At 41.6% G+C, this 22,849-nt stretch overlaps 1 protein-coding gene across 1 annotated transcript in view; it reads left to right on the top strand.

The window, feature by feature from the left end:
• The first annotated feature begins 256 nt into the window (after nucleotides 1–256).
• ngfrb (nerve growth factor receptor b) overlaps nucleotides 257–22,849 on the top strand; it is a 30,108-nt gene continuing 7,515 nt past the window's right edge. Inside the window, exons 1-3 of the mRNA XM_019271981.2 lie at nucleotides 257–624; nucleotides 4,297–4,438; nucleotides 10,481–10,837. Coding sequence (XP_019127526.1) covers nucleotides 589–624; nucleotides 4,297–4,438; nucleotides 10,481–10,837 — 535 coding nt within the window. The 5' untranslated portion in view covers nucleotides 257–588. The remainder of the gene's footprint in view (nucleotides 625–4,296; nucleotides 4,439–10,480; nucleotides 10,838–22,849) is intronic.

Consider the following 22,849-nt stretch of genomic DNA (forward strand, 5'->3'; position numbering starts at 1 on the left):
AAAGTTTGAAAAACCACTTAACCAGCTGCATTGATTCCGTTGGCACTGGTCTGTGAATCACATCAGGATTTATACAAGATTTAATTTGTCAGGTGATAAAAATTTAAGCTGGTTTGTTTGTCGGTTTTTCCGACTCAGCAAGAACATCCCGGAGCATTAAGCTCTTATACAGAGAGAGCAGGTTCGTGTGTGTGTGTGTGTGTGTGTGTGTGTAGTGGGCGTGGATAGGGAGATGTCTCCTTCCCTGAAGCCGTTCAGCGTGTCTGACATTTGAGCCCAGTAGGAGAAAAGCGCACAGAGCCGAACATCCAATGGGTCAATCAGAGCGAGTTTCCTCACTGACTGGATTCTGTCTTCAGTCGGAGCTTCTGTCCTGAGTGATCCCCCGCTGCTTTACGCACAGTGTTCTTGGAGAGTTTCTTTTTTTCCCACCACCTCCTCCAAGAAAGTAAACTAAAGAAGAAGCGCGGCGGACGCAGCGATGACAGCCGAGTTTATTCCACTTCGAAGTCATTGAGAGCCGCATCCCTGCTGCGCTGCATCCGATCCGACTGAGCCCTTCTGGGAAGATACAAAGGAGATACAAGGATGAATTCCGCTTTCATAGCAGTGTTACTTGGAGTGGTGAGTAACCTCTTGCATAATCAACGTGTGCGTTAAATGTTTGTCACCAACTGAACTTGGGAGATAAATCCTTCCTGTGCGTAAATACGCATACACAGAGCCCAATAAAGGGAGGATAGATATAAACTGGTGGTAGAAAACCTTTCCACATAGGAAACACACAGGAAAAATCAAGTTACAAGCCTTCCCCTGTGTGAAATGCCTTTAAATTTCCTTTAAATTCTGATCTGATGTGTCTATCCCCCCTCTTTAATAGACCCTTTAGGTGTGAAAAGTACGGATCCTTGTGTCCTTGCACCTGTCCTGTCTCCAGTCTGACAATGTGAAGCAAAGCGGATGTATGCAGCAGCCATTCAGCTTGATACTTTATAGCTCCACTTGCTGGATGTGTAGTTCCACCCTTCTCAGTTACATGTGGCCCTACAGACAGCAGGACAATATAACAATGTCACAGTGGTCTCTGTGGAGGAGCTCGCCAGCAAAACTGTGTGTTAACTGATGAGGCCTTTTGGTGAGTTTACTGAGGGTTTTTTTTCACCCACCTTTAGCAGAAAACAACAGCAGAGAGAATACATGAAAACTCCTGGGAGCTACAGCTGACAATCCACCTGATTTATCTCTAATTCCCCGGTGGCCACTCATGCACAGGAAGGAAATATATTCTCCTTCTTCTTTCTGACAGGACGTGGTCAGTCAGAGCTGTGCTTCGGGCTTGTCAGTGTCCTGGTTTAGGAACAGGGCTGCATCACTGATACATGACAGCTGCTACCACTGATGGGTATGCATCCTCTGCTGGCTCAGTGCATGCAATATTGATACAGCCTGAACCACCACATCCCCTTCCCTTTACCGTTCCTCTCCTCCTTCCACCTCACATCACTCGCTTCTTCCTCTTCTTTTTCCTCCGTCTGTCTGTGTTTTCCTCTCACTTCATAAGCACGATGATGATTCAGCATCGTTTGGGAGGGCATTAACAGTAATGTCTTTGCCACTGGTGTTCCCACAGCCGTTCACGATCCATGTCTGGATTTAAATTAGGCCCAGCTTATTGGAAGGCTGGTATGGTGGAACTCTAATGGCTTAACAAGCGCTGACAGCTGAGGTCCAGAGGTTAAGTGCCTCCAACTGAAAATTGACTGAAGCATTAGTAGGATTGGTTGGAGCTCTGAAGTTATGTGTCCAGATGCTTCTGCACATGCATTTCTGCTCGCTTGTTGCTGTTAGTCTGTGATCAACTTGCTTCTTAGCTTCGGGGGAGATCGGCTGACAAAAGTTGAAGAGTGCAACCCTCGAGCTCCCATGTGAAAACCAATTATAGGAAAACGTGCAAGTCGAGCTACAACTTGCTAAGTGCTACACATCCTTTTCTTTCATTCCACAAGCTATTTGCTCAAATTACATTATCCAGTAATTCATCTACATGCACAACTGAGCAGTCATTAGCGATGTAATTCTCAGTATTCGGTCTCGGAGATGATTTGGGTGTTGCATCCACACCCGGAGCTAGAAGAAAAAAAGTACAAGCCAAATGTTGGAAACGTTGGTACTTGGACTTATTTCAAAAGCGTCAGACATTTTAGAGCAGGTTTGGTCACATGTGAGGTTGTTTATGCGTATGCGCAAATGCATGCATGTCAATGGGCGTGCACAGTGTATGAAGGGTTAGTTCAGGGAGAGCAGGAGATTGGTTGTCACGTAAGGTGTGTCGTGAGGTTGTGGTGTTTGCTGAGGTGAACACGTATATAGTGACACTAAGTGAGTGTCACAGCTCTCGAAAAAAGAGTCAGTTTCTCAATTAAAAACATATATTCAGTGGCTTTCTGTATGTTTGGTATGACCATAAAGCAGATGGTTAATTAATGTAATTGTAATTAAACCATATAAAATCACCAAAACTAGAGTTACAGTCTCTGCAGAGTGTTTTTGAACATATTATCAGCTTGAGGTGACGTCAATACTTTGTTTCCCAAAAATCTCAGTTGTAAAAACAAGGAAATTTTCTGCAAACCAAGCCAAGTGTTTGGATTTAGACATTTCAAGTCAAAAGTTTCCCCACAAAGCCAAAGATACATTCTTGAACATGGACAACGTTGATAAGTAAATACCAGAGACTTGAAGGTGAATAGGCCGTAACACCATCAAGGGCAAGGGTGTGTGTGTGTGTGTGTGTGTGTGTGTGTGTGTGTGTGTGTGTGTGACAGTGTGTGATTATCTGCCAGCTGACTCAGAGATGCCGGAGGGGACACTTGACGTTTTTTTAGAGCTCGTTTCTCTTGTCAGCAGCATTCCACACACACCTGACGCCTGACGATTTATGTTAAGTGCACCTCCTTCACGCTAATGCACCCCTTATACACGCATACACACACCCTGTGTGTGTGTGTGTGTGTGTGTGTGTGTGTGTACATTGTATGTATGTATGGCTCATACAGGTAAAAAATATATATATCATTTCACATCAGTCATCATCAGTGAGGAGCTAAATGACTCACATGTCGTTCATAAGTCTCCAGACTGAAGCCCACCTTAGTGAAATATTGGATCAAAACAAGTCTATGATATATTTTGTGGCTTATCCGCTAACGGAAGATTGTTTTAAATGAAAAAACAATCACTCCTCATATATCTGGAAAGAACGAAAGACAGATCTCTCCTGTGGCTCGGTGTCAGAGGGCAATCACTGCTTTGGTTGAGGTGTGTAGAAGATTTTCTTTTTTAAAAAGACCCGCTGTGTGTGAAGGAGAAGATTTAGTGTGATGTAATGTCAAAGGTCTCACATAAACACCATCCAGGCCCGGGCGTGAGAGTGCAAGTGTAATGTAGAGGCACGCACAAACATCTTCACCTGTCAACGGCCATAAGATAAAGCCCTCAGAAAGTTACTGTTTGAAGAGTGAGGATAAGACCTAATCCAGCTTTACCTGGCCTGAGTGCGATATTGTTAATGTATTTCTGACTTTACGTTGTGACGTGGCTGGTACTTTGCACATATTCGATGCAGGTTTAGAATTAAAGTTGAAGTTGAGTCATGCGTACGTGTCTGCTCAGGTAAGAAAATCCGAGATTTCCAAATTTTTAACGTTTCTTTTTGGCTGACCGCTCTCTTCTCTCAGATTATAGGTTTCACGTGTCTAAGCAGCTCAAACAAAGAGTCATTTATTTCCTCTTTGCTTGTTTGAATACGTTTATGAGCCCGATAAGGAAGAGCTATTAGGGATTTCTCAAGGAGTACATACGTGACAGAGAAAGTGAGAGAGAACAATGGGCAATTTTCTTCATCCCACTTCTTTCCCATCAGTCATCACACATTCCTTTAGATTAATCCTGCAGCCTGTTGCAGGGTCTTGACTCCTAGGCTGGGAACCACTGGTTCAGTGGTTCCAAAATAAATATTAAAGGACATGCAGTGTGATTAAAAGAATGAGAGAAAAAAAATCAGCATAACAGACTATTGTTTATTTTCTCTTTCTTTCTGTTGGCTTTTCTTGTGAAATACTGGACCTCTTTCTGGCCTCTGGACTGGAAGTTCTCACATTGTCCAGTGCTGGACTCTGCTTTAAATAAGTCCATTTTGGGGTGTTAATGTTACTGTTAATCTTCTGGATGCTGCTAAATGTAAAGATTACTTTGTTTTTTCCGACTTTGAGTGATGTCTTTGTCTTTCATTGGAAGGTTGGTGCTCTGGCCAATAAGGAGAAATGTGCCTCAGGCAAGTATACGACCGGCGGAGAATGCTGCGAGCAGTGCCCACCCGGCGAGGGCGTCGTCAAACCTTGCGGAGCCGCGCAGACTGTTTGCGCCCCGTGTCTTGACAGTAAGTAACAGCTGTGTGATTGTCATGCGCAAACACACAATTTATAACGTGCATACATTGATGAACGAGCCGCGTTGATCCCTCGACACACACATACTGTACGTCATGTCATGTATTCAGCTCTGGTTTTGATGTGTTGACCAGTGGCAGTGATTTAGTGTTTCACTGGATGCAAAATCGCTGCCACTGTGACATTCTCTCTCTCTAAGTTATGTCCTCTTCATACAAATCCTCTACTGTACTTTCTGTCCCTGGAGAAGACACATGGCTCAGACAGCAGTTTTTTTGTTTTGTTTGTTTTTGTTGGACTATTGAAGTCACAGTGAGTTTGCAGGATCATAAATTACAGTGACGTGTCTGCTAAACCAGAATTAGGATCCAAATCCTGTACATAAATCTGGATAATGGTTTCTGTAGTTTTTTGGCAAACATCTTGATTCAGTCTGACTTTAATAGTTTTGCTGCTATTTTCTTTCATCTGGTTGCAGCGACTGTAGTTATGGTCCCACTCCTGGATTTGTCCTACATAACTCTCCGCAGCAGAATTCAATATTAAATGAAGTGACTTTGACTTTTTAAGTCAGGAACATAAATAAGACTGCAGCGATTCCTTGAGGCTGTACGTAGACACACTGGTGTGTTGAACTAAATGCTAAAAGGCACATAGTGACAATGCTAATACTATTTAGAAAGTATAACATTTACTCAATCTTACTTAAGTACAACTGACGCTGATGGAAATGTTTTGCAGGAATCATGGGATACATTAAAATGTTAACTTGGTAACGGTGCTCAATAAAAATTGACGGGATCCCCAAAGTTATTACAATTTGTCCAGAAGGACCTTGAATCCATCAATCCATCCGATAGTTGCTCAAAGATTTTGTTCTGAACCAAGAGGTAAAGTCAGGTTTGGTAAAGTTATATGTCTAGCAGGGAACATAAATGTGTGCAGTGAAAAGACGTCAACCTCAGTGGCTCAGGGGTAAAGCCAGAGATTACCAAAGTCAATCGGATACAGCATCTGGGAGCAATGAAATTTGTGCCAATCCATCCAGAAGATGTTGAGATTTTTCAGTGGATCAAGCTGATGATGCTTTATAAAAGTCTGAAGATCACTGAAGTCATTAGGGTTTGTCCTCTAGGGACCATGAATATCAGCACAAAGTTAAATTACAATCCATCTGTGTAGATATTTCAGTTTGGTCCAAAGTGGTGGGCTGTTTGAGAAGGCGACTGAAATGGTGACCACGGTATTTTAGATTACCTGACTTAACAGACCTCAGCAATCAGTTTGGATCTGACGCAATCATCATCATTATCAAACATCTGTTACATGTGTCAGCGACTGATAAACCTCTCAAATATTATGTAGCCTACATGTAAAGCCTTAGGCTTATTCAGCCGCATGTTAGGAAGTAATAAGATGCCTGACCTAACTGTGATCCAGAATCACTGCCCCTCTCGTGGCCCTTACCATGTAGGGAGAGGAACGGTGTAGGGCTGCAAGACTTTATGAGGACAGTGATGTTGAGAGGATACAAGAGTGGGAACAGGTCCAAATGTTGTTTCAGCAAAGAAAACTGCCGTGGAAAATATTTAGAGCGTCAGACAAGTTGTTACGTCATAGCGATTAAGATGGTAAGCAGTGTAGGTTTTGATTTGGATGACTGACAGGCTCAACAGGATTTTTAAGGTCAGCTGTGGGAGGCACATTTCTGCTTTAAAACCAATTTAAAACTTTTAAGGTTTTTTTGTAACTCTATCATCTGAGGTCAAAGGTCAGCTAGAGTCTGCAGAGGCCAGGCTTGGTCCACAGCCAGTCTCTAAAGTGTTCCCAGAGTTTTTCCTTGTGTAAATTCCTTGACTGTCCAAGCTAGGAAGCAATTGTAAACCTCTCTGGGTCAGTGAAGAATGGCAAATCATGAGCCAAGGAGGCTCACAGTCAGAAAATGATTCAGGCTTAAGGTTATGAGAGAAGTCACCCACAATCCGGACACAGAGAAAATCATTTCTTTGGATTGTTATGCTTTTAAGAAGTGTGTCTTAGATCAAGAGACACATCTTGAAGATGAATTATCTGTTTCATCCGAAGAAAAACTTCATATTTTTCAGTCTCACATGCTCCCTCTGCTCAGAACAAACACAGACACACGCTGTACACTGACTCATCGAAACAAAAGAAAAGAAATGTAAAGCAGATAGCTCTCCATCAGGTAACATCATCGCGATATTTTAAGAACACATCAAACATATTGATTTGATCGCTAATGCAGGCTGAGCAAGCTCGACTGAAGCATTTTAACAACAACAACAACAAGAACTTGTTTCGAAGTCTCAGTCAGCGGATTATTTAGCGTCCTACCTGTTGACCTAAACAGCAGTGCACAGACGACTGTAACAAGGCTGCATTCAGACCAAATCCAGTGCAGGTTTTTCTATTAATTTAGTTTTTGTATTAATTTGAATGGTGGCATAGTGCATTTTGGATGTGAATACAGCCTACAGTTAATCGTGTATATGTGAAGAGTTTGAAAAGTGTTTCTACCCTCTTCAAAAGTAAAGACTAATTCTTCCTCAATACATTTAAACGAGCAGATTACAGACAAGCCAAGGTGGTCCATGGATCACCTCCCTTCATCTCACAGTGCATTCAACCTCCCTACTGTTCCTACTCTCACCATTATTTCTTTTTTGGGCATATTTGTGTTTTTCTTGGGATTTTCTCTTTTTTGATGGTGTCAGTCTGATCTGAGGCTCTTTTCTGTCTCTCTTAACTAATGATGTCAGTGCCCGTTAATCATGACTTTGCATGTTCCGGTAAGCAGAATATTGACATCACTGAATGTGACAGGACTAAGTAAAAACATCTTTAATATATGAGTCATGTCTGCTTACTTATGTTATGTTGACTAATCAAATCTGAATATTCCGATAGATTAACAGTCAGCAGCCCGACACTGGCTCTAGATAGGAACTTTTGCTTTTCCAGCTGTAGCTTCTTCTTTACTCTAAGAAGCAGATAGTGAGGTAAGGGGGTTGCAATCAGCAACTAAAGCCGACACACTTTCCCTTTAAGTTAACTAGCTACAGCTAAAATCAGCCAGAGACAGTCGTCATAAATAAAAAAAAGCATGCTTCTCTTTACTTCTGTGAAAAATGGAAGATCCATTGCTTCAAAAAATACTTTACGCCCTTAGAGTCGTAAATCTCACATTGTTATCAGTGCAATTACTGAGTAGGTCAGGCCTTGTCAAACAGTCCCTTACTGGAGATTTTAAGGGTTATGGTTTGAAGTTAAAGAAGTTTTTTTAGGGTCTATCTCATCAACTATATGTCTGTGCATGTATGGGCCCATGTAATTTATTTTTTCCCCTTGAGGTGACAGAAACTTCTTACTCTGACAATCTTTCTTCCTGATTTTATTTGAACATCAACTCCCACTCACTACATCTCGTTTGCGTGTGTTGTTTCAGGCATGTTTCCCACATTTAACAGCATGTAATGTGCCCAAGAATCCATTTATAAGTGACTGTGGTCTCCAGCCGGCACGCAGGCTTCATTTAGTACAGATAGTTAACAGAGTCCTGGCTGATGTGCGAAAGAGCACGGCCAACTGAAACAGTTTGGATGAATGAACAGATGAGTGGAGATGAAACAGAGCAAGTACAGCTGGAAGGGAGACAAGGCGAACTTCCCAGCCAACAGCTAATCATACACACACACACACACACACTCATGCACGCTCTTGTGCACACGTCCGGGAAAGCACACACTTGACCACACACACACACACAAAGGCAGAAGCAGACACAAAAACATCCCACACATGCACACAACACACACACACACGGCTCACACTGAGCGGAGAAAACCAGGAGTCCTTTTATGGGTGTTGAAAACAAAGCAAAGGATTGAATGTTAGACTAGAGGCGAACGTACTGTTATGATATGATCTGCTGAGCCAGGAAAAGTCCGCCTGCACCACCTCCCCATCCTCCCTCCCTCCCTCCTCCATCCAATGCTGCAGGCTAGCGTTATTAATGTATTGACCTGCATTATTGATGCATGGCATTATGATAATGGCTCTGAGAGCACTCGTGGGGAGGAGGGCGGTGAGGGTAGTCTGAGTGTGTGTGTGTCTGTTTGAAGAGAGGGAGGGTGTTGCAGGAGATAATGGGGTGGTGGGTGAGGGGGGTAACGGGGTATGACTGGACACCGACAGGCCCCACATACGATGGGAGGATAGCTGGTCCGCTTCCTAAAGGCATAATTAAACAAAAATGTGAAGGATCCACACTCGATACCGCCAATATAGGTCAGGATTGCACACATGGATTCATCTCAAATGACACAGTGTCTGCTTCCTTGCCATCCCACCATTTGTCTCGGAGTTTATCTGTCCTCATCTCTGTTTTTTTTTTTTGTTTTTTTTTGTTATCTCTGCATCAGAGCGTTCGCCGAGGTTGGTGGCCCAGTTGCACAGACCTAACACTTGATACGCTGCGAGACACTGAGCTGTAAAGGGTCTACTCCCCCCGTCCTTTACCACACACAGTTTAGTTTAGAGCTGAAATAAATATTTATCTGCAACAGGTTTGCTAATTTCAGTTAGGAAATACCACTCTCTGGTGCCATCTTAGAGATGTGAATATTTTCTATATTGCACATTTCTTTGTCTTTTGTGTATATTTAGGTTCTAGGCTGTTGGTGAGAGAAAAAAAAACAATCTCACTGGAGCAAACTGGCGCCTCAACAGACAGACTGAGGCAGGATCCTGGAAAGATGAGATCTGGAGCACACAGAGTTACATAAAGCATGTCTTCATCAGACTGGTTTAGTTAACACTTAGTGTCACTGTCGATTAATCTGACGATTACAAAGAGAAGAAAAGAGAAAACAGCGAAAGATTCCCATCGCAATCTACACCCAAGATGACAAGATCAGATTGCGTCTTTTGTCCGACAAAAGACGCAATCTGATCGTGCACAGCTAAAGAGTTTATCGCGTTAGAAAAGCGGCTGCAAAGAGGACTCAGAGGTTTGAGCAATTATCAACACAGAAGGTGATTTTTTTGTCTGTTAATTGACTAATCACTTCACCTCTAATTAACATTACTTCAACTCACGTTTTGAGGACGTTTTTTTGCCGACAGACTGATCGACCAACCGAAAGAGTGAATAGCAGAGCAGCTGGTCACAGCAAAAAGAAGTGTGTTGTGCAGATATTAGAGTTACAGGCCGTACTGTTTAATAAAGATTTTGAGGTCATATTTTCACAGTCTATCCCCCCCACCTCCCTGTCTCTCTCTCTCTCATACACACACACACACACACACAAGCTGCTCTTACAAATAGGTCTGTTGCATAATTTAGTGTGTTTCCCAGTTCTCTATCCAGCCGAAATACAATTCCATAAAACATGCAATATTGATTGCGTCCTCTGCAGATTTATCTGTCCTCGTCCTGTCCTAATCTTCCAGGTATACAAAACATTTCTGAAACATATGTGATCGTTCATGTAAGTTTATCATGTAAAAAAAAGTCATTTTAAAATGTTTTTACTACTTATGCATATATTTTTTTTTAGAATATTAGAATATTTTCTTGTCCAACGTGACCTCTGTGCAGTTTATTAATCACTATAGAAATGTGTGCTTTTGAAAAAGCTGAATCTACATTCGTTGACAGAAGAAAGCCCTCTCTAAGATAAGAAATAATTTGATTAGCAGTTCAACTTAAGATGCATTTAAAACTGATTTATAAAAACTTACTTCAACACTAGACGTGTTTGTTGTGGAAAGTAAAGACACAGGCTTTTAAAAATGTCAGAATAATATATGAAAAGTGTGTAAATTCTTCTTAAACACATACGTATTTGGAAGTTTTTCTATGTATTGATGTATATTTTAAACTTGTATTTGGAAGTTTTTCTATGTATTGATGTATATTTTAAACTTTTATTGAGTGGACAGTTCAGAGAGGCGACTGTTCGTCACAACTTTTATGAATTATTAAATCACTCTCTTCCTTCTCCTTTCAGGTGAAACCTTCTCAGAAAACTTCAGTCACACAGAAAAGTGCGAGGCCTGTACAATCTGCTCGGGTCTGTTCCGCATGAAGGCGCCCTGCACAGACTCCAACGACGCCACCTGCGTGTGCAACTATGGCTACTACCTGAATGACATGTCACAGCGGTGCGAACCGTGCACCAAATGTCCTGAAGGCCAGGGCATGCTGTACAGCTGCGAGCCCGACCATGACACAGTGTGCGAGGAGTGCAACGGGGACACCTACTCGGATCAGGAAAGTTCTCGCGAGCCCTGCATCCCCTGCACCACCTGCGATGAAGGGGAAATGTTACATCCCTGCACGTCTGTCACTGATACAGTTTGTCAAGGTAAGACGACTAAGTTCATAGTTCATCATGTCACAGTGTACTTGTATGGACACGTGTACGTCACAGCTGAAGGCCTTCATACAGATCCGGCATGTGATGGAGGTCATTGCAGCTACATGGATGTGTAAAGTTAAATTTGCAGCAAATGTTTGACATTTTTTGAACTGTCCTCTTCTCATTTTGGTTTGCTTAGCTTAACATGCAGACTTTAAATGTATGAAACAGCTGGACTACCTCTCTCCAAAGGGAGCAAACAGCATTTTATAGCTCAGCTTTGTGACTTTTGTCACTCTGAGGCTCCAGGAGGTCACTGAAAAAGTTCAGCAAACACCCTGTGCACACACAAACACACCCCTCTCCTAAAACAACACCACAACTTGTCATATGTATTCATAGATTTGTGTTTGGATTAAACAAGTAAGATAAGACATGTTGAATAGCCGAGCTTTAGAAGTGAAGTAGGCAGGTTTTTAACCTTTGGACAGAGCAAGGCCAGCTGTTTCTCCCTATCCCCAGTCTTTAAGTAGCTGCTAAGTGGCTGCTGGCTGTAGCTTTGTATTTAATATAGAGGCAGGAGAGTGGTATTAATCTATAAAACTCATCTAATGACTGATGGAGTCTGAGTAGCAGGTAAAAAAAAAATGCTGCTCTGTCTACGTCTGTGTATAACTCAAGGCAAGAAAGTTTGTGTAATGTTTTTGCTACAGATTTACAAATTGGTGGATATTTCTGTTATATATTGTAAATAAAACTGAAAATATCTTCAGATTTTTTTGCAATTTGGGTGAACTGGCCCTTAAGTAAGAGGCTATTAAGTTCAAAACACTTAAAACGTCATTCAGAGAGATAAATAAGGCATTCATGGGACTGTTTAAAAAATAGATATTCCTGAAAAGACTGATCTCTTCTTTTTAACAAGACAATCAAATCACTTGTTCAGTGATTTATTTTTCAGCTATTTAGTAAATGGCTGTGGGATGACCCTATCTAAACACTGGACAAGTTTATCATGAACTTCTGTGCAGAGCCAGTCAAGTTGAATGATGGGGCACATCACCCGGGGTCACGATGGACTGAATAGAGCCCATGCGGGCTCATGTTCGCTGTCCAGCGATGTACGGACACCACTGGACATCCACATTGTCAGCGACATAATCAGATCATCTCAGAGTGACATTGTAGACATTGTTGGCCCGTCGACCTAAATGCCACGCTGAAGCTTGTGTCATTGTCTTTACGGACTCATCCCATCCTCTGATACAAAGAAGTCACTCTTTCTATGTTGAGGGTTTAGAAGAAGGTCATATCTCTCTGAATTTCTTTTATATCATTGCACCCTGTGGGTATCACACTCCAAATCACAAATTCCTGATGACTGCAGTCACTGCTCATTCCAATGACCTGATGCCTCACAGATTAAATCAACGCTTTTGTGAAATGACAATAAAAGAAGTCTGTTGATCAGCCATGCAGTCTATTGGGGCAGCGGTTTGAAGGATGTTATTATCACAGTGGTAAAGACAAAGCGAGTCTCAGGCTAAAGGGAATCTTTTGTGCCTCTCCCATGATCCCATTTGGCCTGTGAGGGCTTTCAGTTTTGCCCATGGGACAAGTTGACAGGATTAGTAATGAGTAAAACAGACAGTGAAACCATTAAGGATCTGCGCTACATATATTTTTGTGACTGTTTGAGTATTTGTGTGTTTTGCCTTCAGTTCTAAACTCAAGTCACACTGGAGGACTCTGTGCCATTTAAAGGCTTTGGATATCAATGAAAGTTGGTTGCCTCAACTCGGCAGACACTGAACGGATTAAACATGATTTAAACCCCCAAGATTTTAAAGAATCATGCTGAATTTCTGCTAGGTCAGCAAGAGTTATGACACAAATGTTGGTACATTAAAAATGTGTTACTAATCCCAGAAACGCTCCATTGTTCAGACAGTTTAGGGATTACTTTGTTGACATCAGCCGTACTTTCAGTAGTCAGGTACATGTCAGCTTGGCCCTGATGGGTTGGGAGGAGGTTAGTGTCAACCAAATAAAACAGAGACACTCTATAACTGTCTTATTTACATGTCTTAACTGGCTGGCTTTGGGAAGCTTCTTCTGATGTTCTGCTGCATGCAGTCCCAGAGCTAAAATAGCTGTTAATGGTGAGTGAAAAGTCCAAAGAAGGCCCATTGCAACAAACGTACATACTCTCTCTGCGGTTACACCATGTTAATGCCACATTTCGACTCGCCCAGGCTTGGTGTTTTTGGGGAAATTGTCCTGTTGAAATTGTCAGAAAAATGGGTGTTTGTTTTTGTGGTTACAGACTGGTGGCAATGGGATTTTGGTCAAATGGGACATTTTTTGGGCTGCTGGGATTTTATAATAGGGCCAGTCCCCAAATCAGTAACTCGTATTTATACGTGTTCAACACAGAAAATTAAACATTTTGGTAGGGAGGCTAGAAAGATATGTAATAGAACCAATGATCATTTTCTATTGAGTAATTAGTAAAGTATGATTATCATTGTAATTGATTACAGTGGCAATTGCCCCAACGGTGGTGACACCTACATCGTGACTGATTGTACATTGTGAATATATAAGTGATACGCTTTGGCAATCCATACAGAGAGATTAAAAATTTTATTGAGTTAATGCAACAAACAAATCACAGTGTCTGTCTTTATAAGAACAAGGGGAAAATACCACAGACAGAAAAGGTTATTTGATAAGATGAAGTGCCCCCAAACCATCTTCCATTGAGGATGACGCTTTAATGCAGCTTGATTCAACTTTTATTCTTTGAGACAAGCGTGGTGGATGGAGAGATGATTCATCCAAGATCAAGATATAAACAAACAGCTCTCCAGTACTAAAACATCCTTTAGATAACTAACGCAGGATACATGATGAATGTGAATTGGCCGTGTATGGGCTTCATCATCATATGTTATGCCACACTCTAACCCAATCATGTGCTCTTTATTTCTAATGTAATCTTTTTACTGAAGCACAAGCGTTATCAGCGCTTACAAATCTGTAGAACAGCCAGACGTCCATGTCCATTAGCATTGTGGAGTCAGGCGACACAGGCCTGAAGGCTAAACACAGTCAGGAGGGTGGAGGGAGAGAGAGGAACACACAGAAGGCCACTGCTCATGAAAAGACAAGTCGTAACTTGAGACACTGGAGACATAGTTTAACCAAGGGTGGAGGGACCAGAACATCACCTTGACTGTACTGTAGGTTATCTTTAGAGAGAAAGGATTGGATTGACTGCTGTTACTATTGGGATTAAATCTGAGCTTTTGCCAGTGGTTAATTTTCTCTTTTGATGATTAGGCAGCCCTTTATGTGGAAACAATCTCAGCTGTTATGCGAGGTGAAAATCCAATTTTCTTCCACACTTCCAACAGGATTAGTGGTTTGTTTCGAGTCTTAAGACAAAAAAAAAGACCTCACGCTCTTCATCTCTCTCTCTGATGGTAAAACAATGCTCATACCAATCAGACTTTGCATGGCTAGAACCACAGAGCTGAGGGTCTCAAGGCAAGATGCTTATCTAAAGAAGCGTGATATGACTTCCAACTCTTGTGCAGGATGCCGAGCAAGGTCACAGGTTAAAGGTCATGGGAGGCTTGCATGTGAAGGGGGTCTTTGAGGGAATATCAGGCAGTATGGGTTTACCCCGGGGATGTGCACTGAACAAGATGGCATAATCCCTACAATCCTTTCAGGGGTCACAACAACACGAGACAAGTTGATTACCGCTCTTATTAGCCGTCCTTTGAAGTGACATCGACTGTGTTATCATACATCGGCAAAGACAAACTGTATGGGTCAACCTTGTCTGCACGACTTTATAGATATATGCAACTAAGTCTGAAAAAAAACAATGCTGCCTGATTATGCTTTCTATTAATGTAACATAAAATCTTAATTGATGTATCTGGGAATTTGCAGGTTGTTGAATTTGAGTATCCGCTCAAAGTAACCACAGAATTATCCGTGCAGTGCACAACACACATTGTGTTTATGACCTTTTATCCAAAACCACAAGTCAAAATACTTTTGTTGCCTAAACGTAACCACATGTGGGACCCAAATCTCGAGTCACGCTTACCTCATTGACTCAAAAAACCTTATCTACGAACATAATTCAGGCAAAGACGATGTTTGTCAGCATAATTTAATTCGGAAAACATAGTCGTAAGTTGTAGAAGACATGGTTGGCATGGGCGGCTCCCCTATCAGAGATGTAGTGGTTTATTTTGCAGAAGATGGGACTAATAATAGGATTGGTTACATGGTAATGCCTCTCGAGCTCAGAGAGAGATTATTTGAAAGTGCATTATCAATAGGAATGGTCACCCATGCTAACACGCTGTGACAAGGCACTTTGATACTATGGTTAAAGTTGAATGAGCCATGCTTGAGTTCCACAGAGTGGTCCCTGCCGTTCTTATCAGCCTGAGGTTTTGGCTATGAGCCCTCAAGGCAAGTAGAGGCTTTCACTCTTACACCCTGTTCCTCCTTGAGATTGTACCCAGGATTGGCTGCACATATGTGGGTTGACCTATCACCCAAATCTTGGGTTTCTGGTCCTGTGGCAGCAGGGCCAATAGGTTTAGGTTTGCAGCACACATGCAATTCTATTACTCATGCACATACAGGCACCAAAGGGAAGTTTGGAGGATTACTTAAATATGAGTCACAAAACACAAACACAGTCATATATATGCAGAAGGGCATCGATGCTGCTGCTCCTATGGACAGATTGAAATCAATAAGATGACTTATTGAACATTGCAGATCTGAGACAGCACATGGAAGGATGAAGGTCGAGTGGGCGCGGTTAAGAGGAAGTAAGAGGGGGGGATGGTGATTGGGCCAAGTGCATTTGGTTGTTGGATTGATAGATGAGTAGGAGGAGGGAGCTGTTTCCTTCCTGAGTTTGGTTGACCTTTACGATCGACAAGCTGCCCTCCAGGAATCAAAAAGTGTAATCTGCTAACTAGCCCCATGCACGGCACTCAGGGTCAGAGCAGTTCAACTAAATCAAGACAGAAAGACAGAAGAAGGGAAAACATAGATAGAGCAAAGGAGGGGAGGGGGATGATTGTGATGGAGAGGCTTTCGTTTCATGGTTTATGTCAACGAAGTGGTCTATGTGCAATTAAAGCCATGCCTTCTGTTACCTGTTAAGTTTTCCATCCTTAAATGGTACATGTGGAGTTTAGGATATAGAGTGGCATGTTTAAAATCATTAATTCATAGTATTGTCTAAGACAGAAGTGTACAAAAGAAGGGTGTCAGTTTAAAATGACTCTATAACTTGGTTGAAAACACATCTTTGCCTGACATTTTTTATGCTCTTTCACTCGTTTCAAAACTAAATATGTGTTTAATGGCTACATCTACAACATTGTGAAGAGGTCAAGGTTTAAGATACGTGGCCCCAGGCCAAACAACAAACAATATCCTCAACATGATCCAGCAAAGCCTCCTCACTTGTATAGCAGAGCACATCATGTTTCACCTTTCACGTTAAAGCTTTAAGGCTTTTAGACTTTAAGGATGAGGACTTACCATTGTGTTTGGTTTAGTAGGGGTTTTTGGAGTTTAAATTTCCCCCAAATTCAATATTAGACAGGGCAGAGCTGCCAACAGTAGACTAAACTTTGATATAGTAGCTTAGCGTCCATGGAACATGAACTGACTCCACAAAGTTTGAAATGTGCCTCGGCTTTGGAAGTTGCTGGGTAAGATTACTTTCTAGATATGCTAATGTTTGTCATTTAGATTAGAGCAGACAAACACACATTCTCATTCATTTCCAAAAAGACACCACCCAAACTCTTTAAATACCGAGTAGCGATTCTCTTAGACTGACATGCTCAACATGTGGTGACCAAAGCTTGACAGGCCCGCCATGCTTACTTGTGCTTGCTAAGCTATGATTGGACAATACATGGCTGTGGGAGGAGGAGCTTAATGATAGTCAAGTCCAACAAGCATCTGACAGATAGATAAAGAGAAGGAGACAAATGGGAAAAATTGTAAAGGACAAAATGCCATTCAAAGCATTTCCACATCAATAGCTGTGAAGAACCCCCAATCCGAGTCTGACTAAACAATTCAGCGTCTTTGTATTGCACAGTCACTCATTGTGTGGCTATAGCTTAGTCCCCACACATCTCCGGACTTATATCTCTTCTGACTTGGGTTCTATGGCCACAGTTGACCTTCTCGGTTTAACCCTTTTACTCCGTCCTTCACACAGTATGGGCATTGTAACGTCGCAAAAAGTTTCGCCTCTCTCTCTGCTGCCAAACAAGAATCGACCCCTGTGGCCATGACTCAGTCTCCTGAAGTCGCCTGCCATCCTTCAGGAATTTACCCCTTGACATTCCAGGGGAAATTTTTGGAGGTGATTTCTGTTCTGGTCCAAGGGTGACCACAACACTCGTGCTTTTGCTCGTGCCGTTCATTCATCGCCAAAAGTTCTGCTCGGGCAGTCGATTGTCCTCGTGAGGATTTACGACATGTGTTGGCGGATTGTGCCTCTGCCAAACCAAGTCTTTTTCTCAGTGATATTTATCTTTTTATCCGCCGTAGCTATCTTGAGCTGAATTACTGCACTGTGGCGCAAAGAAGGAACTTCATGGAATTTTTTGTTTGGCTTATTTGTTGCATTATTTCTACAACAATGAAAGCTGGTTTTCTACGATTTATGTGTGTCAAAATTCTTTACAGGCAACAAGATTCCAGAAAATATTTTATTCCAAAGTTTAGAAGTGCAAACACATCATATAATCCTGCCTTTTTCAATATTTCCTGCTAATGTATGTCAACACTCTTCTTTAAACCAGCTAGCTGGCTTTAAAATGTACCCTATATACATTTATTTTAGTTTGTATGTTTATTTTACTTATATGTTTTAAAATAAAGAAACCAGATGAAGAAAATAGTTTGTGAGCAACAGTAGCACATTTCAGAATAAACAAAGTTTGGTACTACTTTTTAATAAGTCACCCATTATAACGACTTTATACATTCTAACTTTGTTATTGGTAATAAATAATTTACTAACACTTTATGCAGTTATGCATCGATAGGAACAACTTTTAAGATTTGCCAGATTGTGTTAAGTATCTGGATCAAACTCTGTTCATTAATAACTTATTAATGAAAACCAGATACTGTTTATAATATGCATAACACTTGCATTCAGCTGCATTTAGCTAAATAAAATGTATAAACACCAGCCAAAGTGATCGTTTTATAACCTAACACAACATCTTCATGAGCGTATTAATGGTTTATTACTCATCTATGAAGCATTTTAAATAAAAGAGTGCATTGTTTCCACACCCAGAATTTAAACAAAAAGACAGCAAAGACAAACAAATCCGTAGCTGAACTCTGTACCAGAAAAATACATGACAATGAGAGCAGTGCACGGGAGCTGCAGAAAAGAAAGAGATGGCGAAAGCTTGAAAGAGCAGAGAGGGAACAGATGCTGAGAATGTGGCCTGGTCGATAAAAGCGATGGAGTTACTCCTCTGCACTCTCGTGTTTCTCTGGTTGACCTCTACGAGTGCTGATCACATTCTGCCGCAGAACAGACACACACACACACACAAAGAGAGAGAGAGACAGGCGTGCACACACACACATGCACCCCGTAGAAATTCACAAACATGCGTCGGGTTCAGCGTTGTGTTCAGTCTGGAGCACATGGCCAGAAAAATGAGATGGGTCACGTAAGGTAGGAACCGAGCCAGAGAGGCCTCAAGGAGAAAAGAGAAAGTGTGAGAACGACGGGAGAGAGAGTGAATCATGAGGAATCGCACATGATGAAAGTGGATCATCAGAACAGGGGAAACAGCATTCTTCAATACTTGCTTCATTCATCACTTCACTCGTGCTTGTACTAACAACACAAATGCTATAAAAATAGCTTGTTGGAGGCACAGAGGAGAAAATATCACATAAACTTCATATACATTTTGTTAGGCAGGTCTTGGCAGCAGTTGCGACTGTGCTCAGGTGTAATGACATGTAGTAAAAAAAATAACCCGTCTCGGAAGCGCCTCCTCTTCATACTCCACAGTCTGCTTTTAAAGTATGGTGTTGAAACAGCAGCAACACCTGTTTACAGGCGTCTGTTTGCAAGAGGTTGGTATGACGAGTTCAACTCAGGTGTGGCTGCTACCCCACACATACACACACAAACACTTTGAACACTAATTATACACACACAAACTCGACTGCATACACATACAGTCGTGTGAGGGAACATAGGAATAAGTTTCTTTGTAATTACTCGTCTAATGCCGACAGGTATGTGCCTGGATTTCCAGTCACACATTAATCATTAACAGACAAAGCTGGGAGGAAAGTTCCAGTAATTTCACCAACAACTAAAAAACGCTTAAGACTAAATGCAATAGCTGTTTTGTTGGCGGGGGATACGGTTGACTGAACATGTAATTTTGACAGGTTCGCATCTCTCAGTTTTTATCTACTTAATGACAAGCTATTGCCTCTCTTCAACTCACTGTAATTTTAATTTAATGTGAATACCACATATGAATCACGGCTTCCTGTTTGTGTTTTCCTTGTTGTGTTTGTGAGTCTTAAAGACCATTTCAGGACTTGAACACAGTTGTCATCTTGATGTAGCAAGAAATATACAGTATGCACAAGCATTCATGAACTAAATTAAATACGTTGGCTTTTACAGACATACGTTAACCAACAAGTTTTTTGAGCATAATTTATTGTAATGAATGTTATTTAATAGAACATGATGTTTTGTCTCCTTATCTTAAATATATGCTCTTTTATTATTCTTTATTTTGAATTTGACAAATCAAATCGTATGATGAATCAGTGCTCAAAACTGCAGTAGTGTGATTTCTTTATTTAATGTTTATTGTGTTTAATTACATTTGTTTTGTTTTCTTCCTGTATATTATTATTATTTCCAAGAGTCATTTAATGTCTGACGCGTGCATGTAGATACTTTATGTTTCTCCTTTTAATACATGATTATACAAGTAGTTTATGACTGAAGGGAACAGTATAATCAGGAATGATTGCTGAGTAGATCATTAAAACGTCTGAACATGATAACTGTCTGAGTCCAGGAACCACTGAGCTCTCTGCATAGTGGAGAAAAAGCTGAGCTCAGCAGGAGAAGGTCACTCCCCTCAGAGGCCAGACCATCCAGTACGAGAGGTTGAGCTGGTGGTTCAGTAAAGGCACTTAGGGTCCCGTTTTAACTGTTAATCATAGAGGGAGGGCGGGAGTAAGAGCTCAGTAATGATGCAGAGATGTAGAGAGTAAAGATGGACAGATGGATGGATGAGATAAATGGTTAATGAGCAAATCAAACCGAGAGAGAGAAGCAGGAAGGTTAGACGACAACGATGGTGTGTTTACCATCAATGGAGGAGCTCAGGGGGCGATGAAAACGAGAGAACGCGCTGTCCATGCGACTGATTGACAGAAAAGGAAATGCCTGATAGGAGCGAGCAAAAGTGTAGCCAGCGGTAAAATGGATAGAGAGGGTTGAAGGATAAAGAGATGAGGAGGAGGAGGAGGAGGGAGGCTGGACAAAGAAGATTTCTGTCAATGAACGGTGTCTGGTTTCGAGTGTGTGTGTGTGTGTCTGTGTGTTGATGGGGGGGCAAAAACAGTCGGGTAGAGAAAGACAGACAAGCCATGGTAGTGATGCTGGTGTCCATGTATCTGTCGAGGACGGGAAGGAATTTGATATGCTGCAGTGCATCATCAGAAGCCTGTTTGTTTGTATTTTGTGTTTCTCGGGCACTTTATTCTCAGATATTAGCCCGATATATACAAAAGCTTACTTCTACAACATTGTTCCTCTCATGAAGGATACTTTTAAAAAATACAAATCGATGCAGCAGAAACTAGATTGTCTATTGTCTTTTTTTATTTCAAGCATTCCTCTTCCCAAATGTTGAAATCTGGTGTGTTAGTCTATTCGTAGCCAGCCTCAAGGAGAATTGAAGCGTGCTAGGGAGCCTCAAATGAAGTTGCAAAGCAGTTGAACCTGCAAGATTGCACAAAAATCCATCTTGGCAAACTTCGAGCTTTGAGGTTGTGTCCAAACACAGTAGTTACAGACCAATCGGTGTCCAACGAGGAACTACTGGAAGCAACAGCATGAACCATCTGCTGCAGTCACGTTATAATAGATTTCGTGCAGCTCCTCTATATCTGCAAAGGGCTTTATACAACTTTTAGCCGTAAACAAACATGTTATTTTGCTCTTTTGTCTTTTATTGCGAAGCACTTTCTTCAACTCTTAAAAAAAAGTGCCATAACACGTAAACTTAGTTCAAGTCGGTGGAGTTCCCCCTTCAAATTTAAAGCCAGCTTCAAAGCTGAACAACAGGAAGGAGATAGGAGGTGTGAAGAGAGGAGATGTTTGTGGTTTGGCCACCTGTGAGTGAGTTGTTCTGTGCCGAGTGAGCTGAAATCACCTGGAGGTCATTTAACAGGAGCAAGACAAACAAACTGCTATGACAGTTATAAAAATATAGCGCACAAACAAATGTACTGCGCTGTGTGGCACAGGTCAGTTAAAACTGGCACAGCGAATAATATCGGGCAGCGTTTTCCTGTCAGGTTTCAGAGTAATACGACACAACCCTCGCCATATTTTTAGTGAAACAAAATCAATGGCTTTACAGGGCAAGGGATTAAGAATGATGGACATCCAGCATAATACATTAATAGGACGTTCAGCGTATTGGTGTTGCCATAAAGTGCTTATCACATCCTCAAAATTCCTTCAGCTAAAAGCCCCCACGGCAGCTCATGCATCCATCTAAATAAGCTCTCATTAAAAATGTTTTTGCCTCATCAGCCTCACACTCAGCCTCTGTCTCCCGAGATATTTAGAGCCCTTGGAACCCAACGGGATGATTTCCTGTTGACGATGTGAATAACTGTAAGTAAGTGACAGGCAAGGATAGGTTTCCACATCCTCCGCGGTGAGGAGCGAACATGTCTGCTTAGCGTTAATGGTTGGAGGAAAGTGGGCAGGACTGGATGGACAAACTCGCTCTTTCCCTCGTTAATGGCTCCCCGGGGAGGAGGGGAAATGACCAAGTGATGTGGGAACTAATGTGTGTGTGCAGCATGAGAGGACATCATGTTTATGTTGGCTAAGGTGGATAGAAAAAAGAAAAAGTGATAGGAGCTTGAATGATAGATGATCTGTCTTGGCGTCATATTTTTAGCCATATTTAAATCTCGGATAACGTTTTCCAGTCGTGTTTTTTAAGCGGAAAATATCCTGATGTGAATGATTCAAAGAGCCTACAGCATGTCTCATCATCTGCTGCTACTGGTGGTGGAGCAACCTTTGACCCGGAGGAGTTTATCTCCCTGACGGCTGCTATTTTTTAAAGTCTTTGAGAAACATAACTCACTTTAATTTAATGTATATAATTCCTAAAATTGAAAAATTGAAAAAAACAAAACAAACATAATAAGCAATGCTTGAGTTCCATCAATTTGGTATTGCGGTCCCGTAATATTGCTCGGATCATAATGGACGGTATATAAAAAAGCAACTTGACCACCGATAGTTCAGTTGGAGATTCGGGTGCTTGTAGCAGCAGAGCCTTGTGCAGGGATGAGAAGATTAAAGCTGCACAAAGTCAGAATTTTATACTCACAACTGATTCACTGAATACGTGTAATGTGAAAGATGTCTCTTAGTAGTGACGCACTTACAGAAAATCATCACTCTGCTGTTCCCCCGTTGGTTTCGTGCGGCTTTTTTAGCATCTTTCAGTGTATTGATTTTGGTTTTACAGCCCTCGTCTGAACTCTTTTGGTTCATTCTCACAGCTCTCATTAAATCCTCTGTCAATGCTCAGCTGCGTTGTTGGTGGGGACCAAAAACAGAGCTAAAAAAGAGTGAATATTTACATTTACGTTTGCCAGGTGGCAAAAAACACGACTCTA

This window comes from Larimichthys crocea, chromosome XVI, assembly GCF_000972845.2.
Source record: "Larimichthys crocea isolate SSNF chromosome XVI, L_crocea_2.0, whole genome shotgun sequence".
NCBI lineage: Eukaryota > Metazoa > Chordata > Actinopteri > Sciaenidae > Larimichthys > Larimichthys crocea.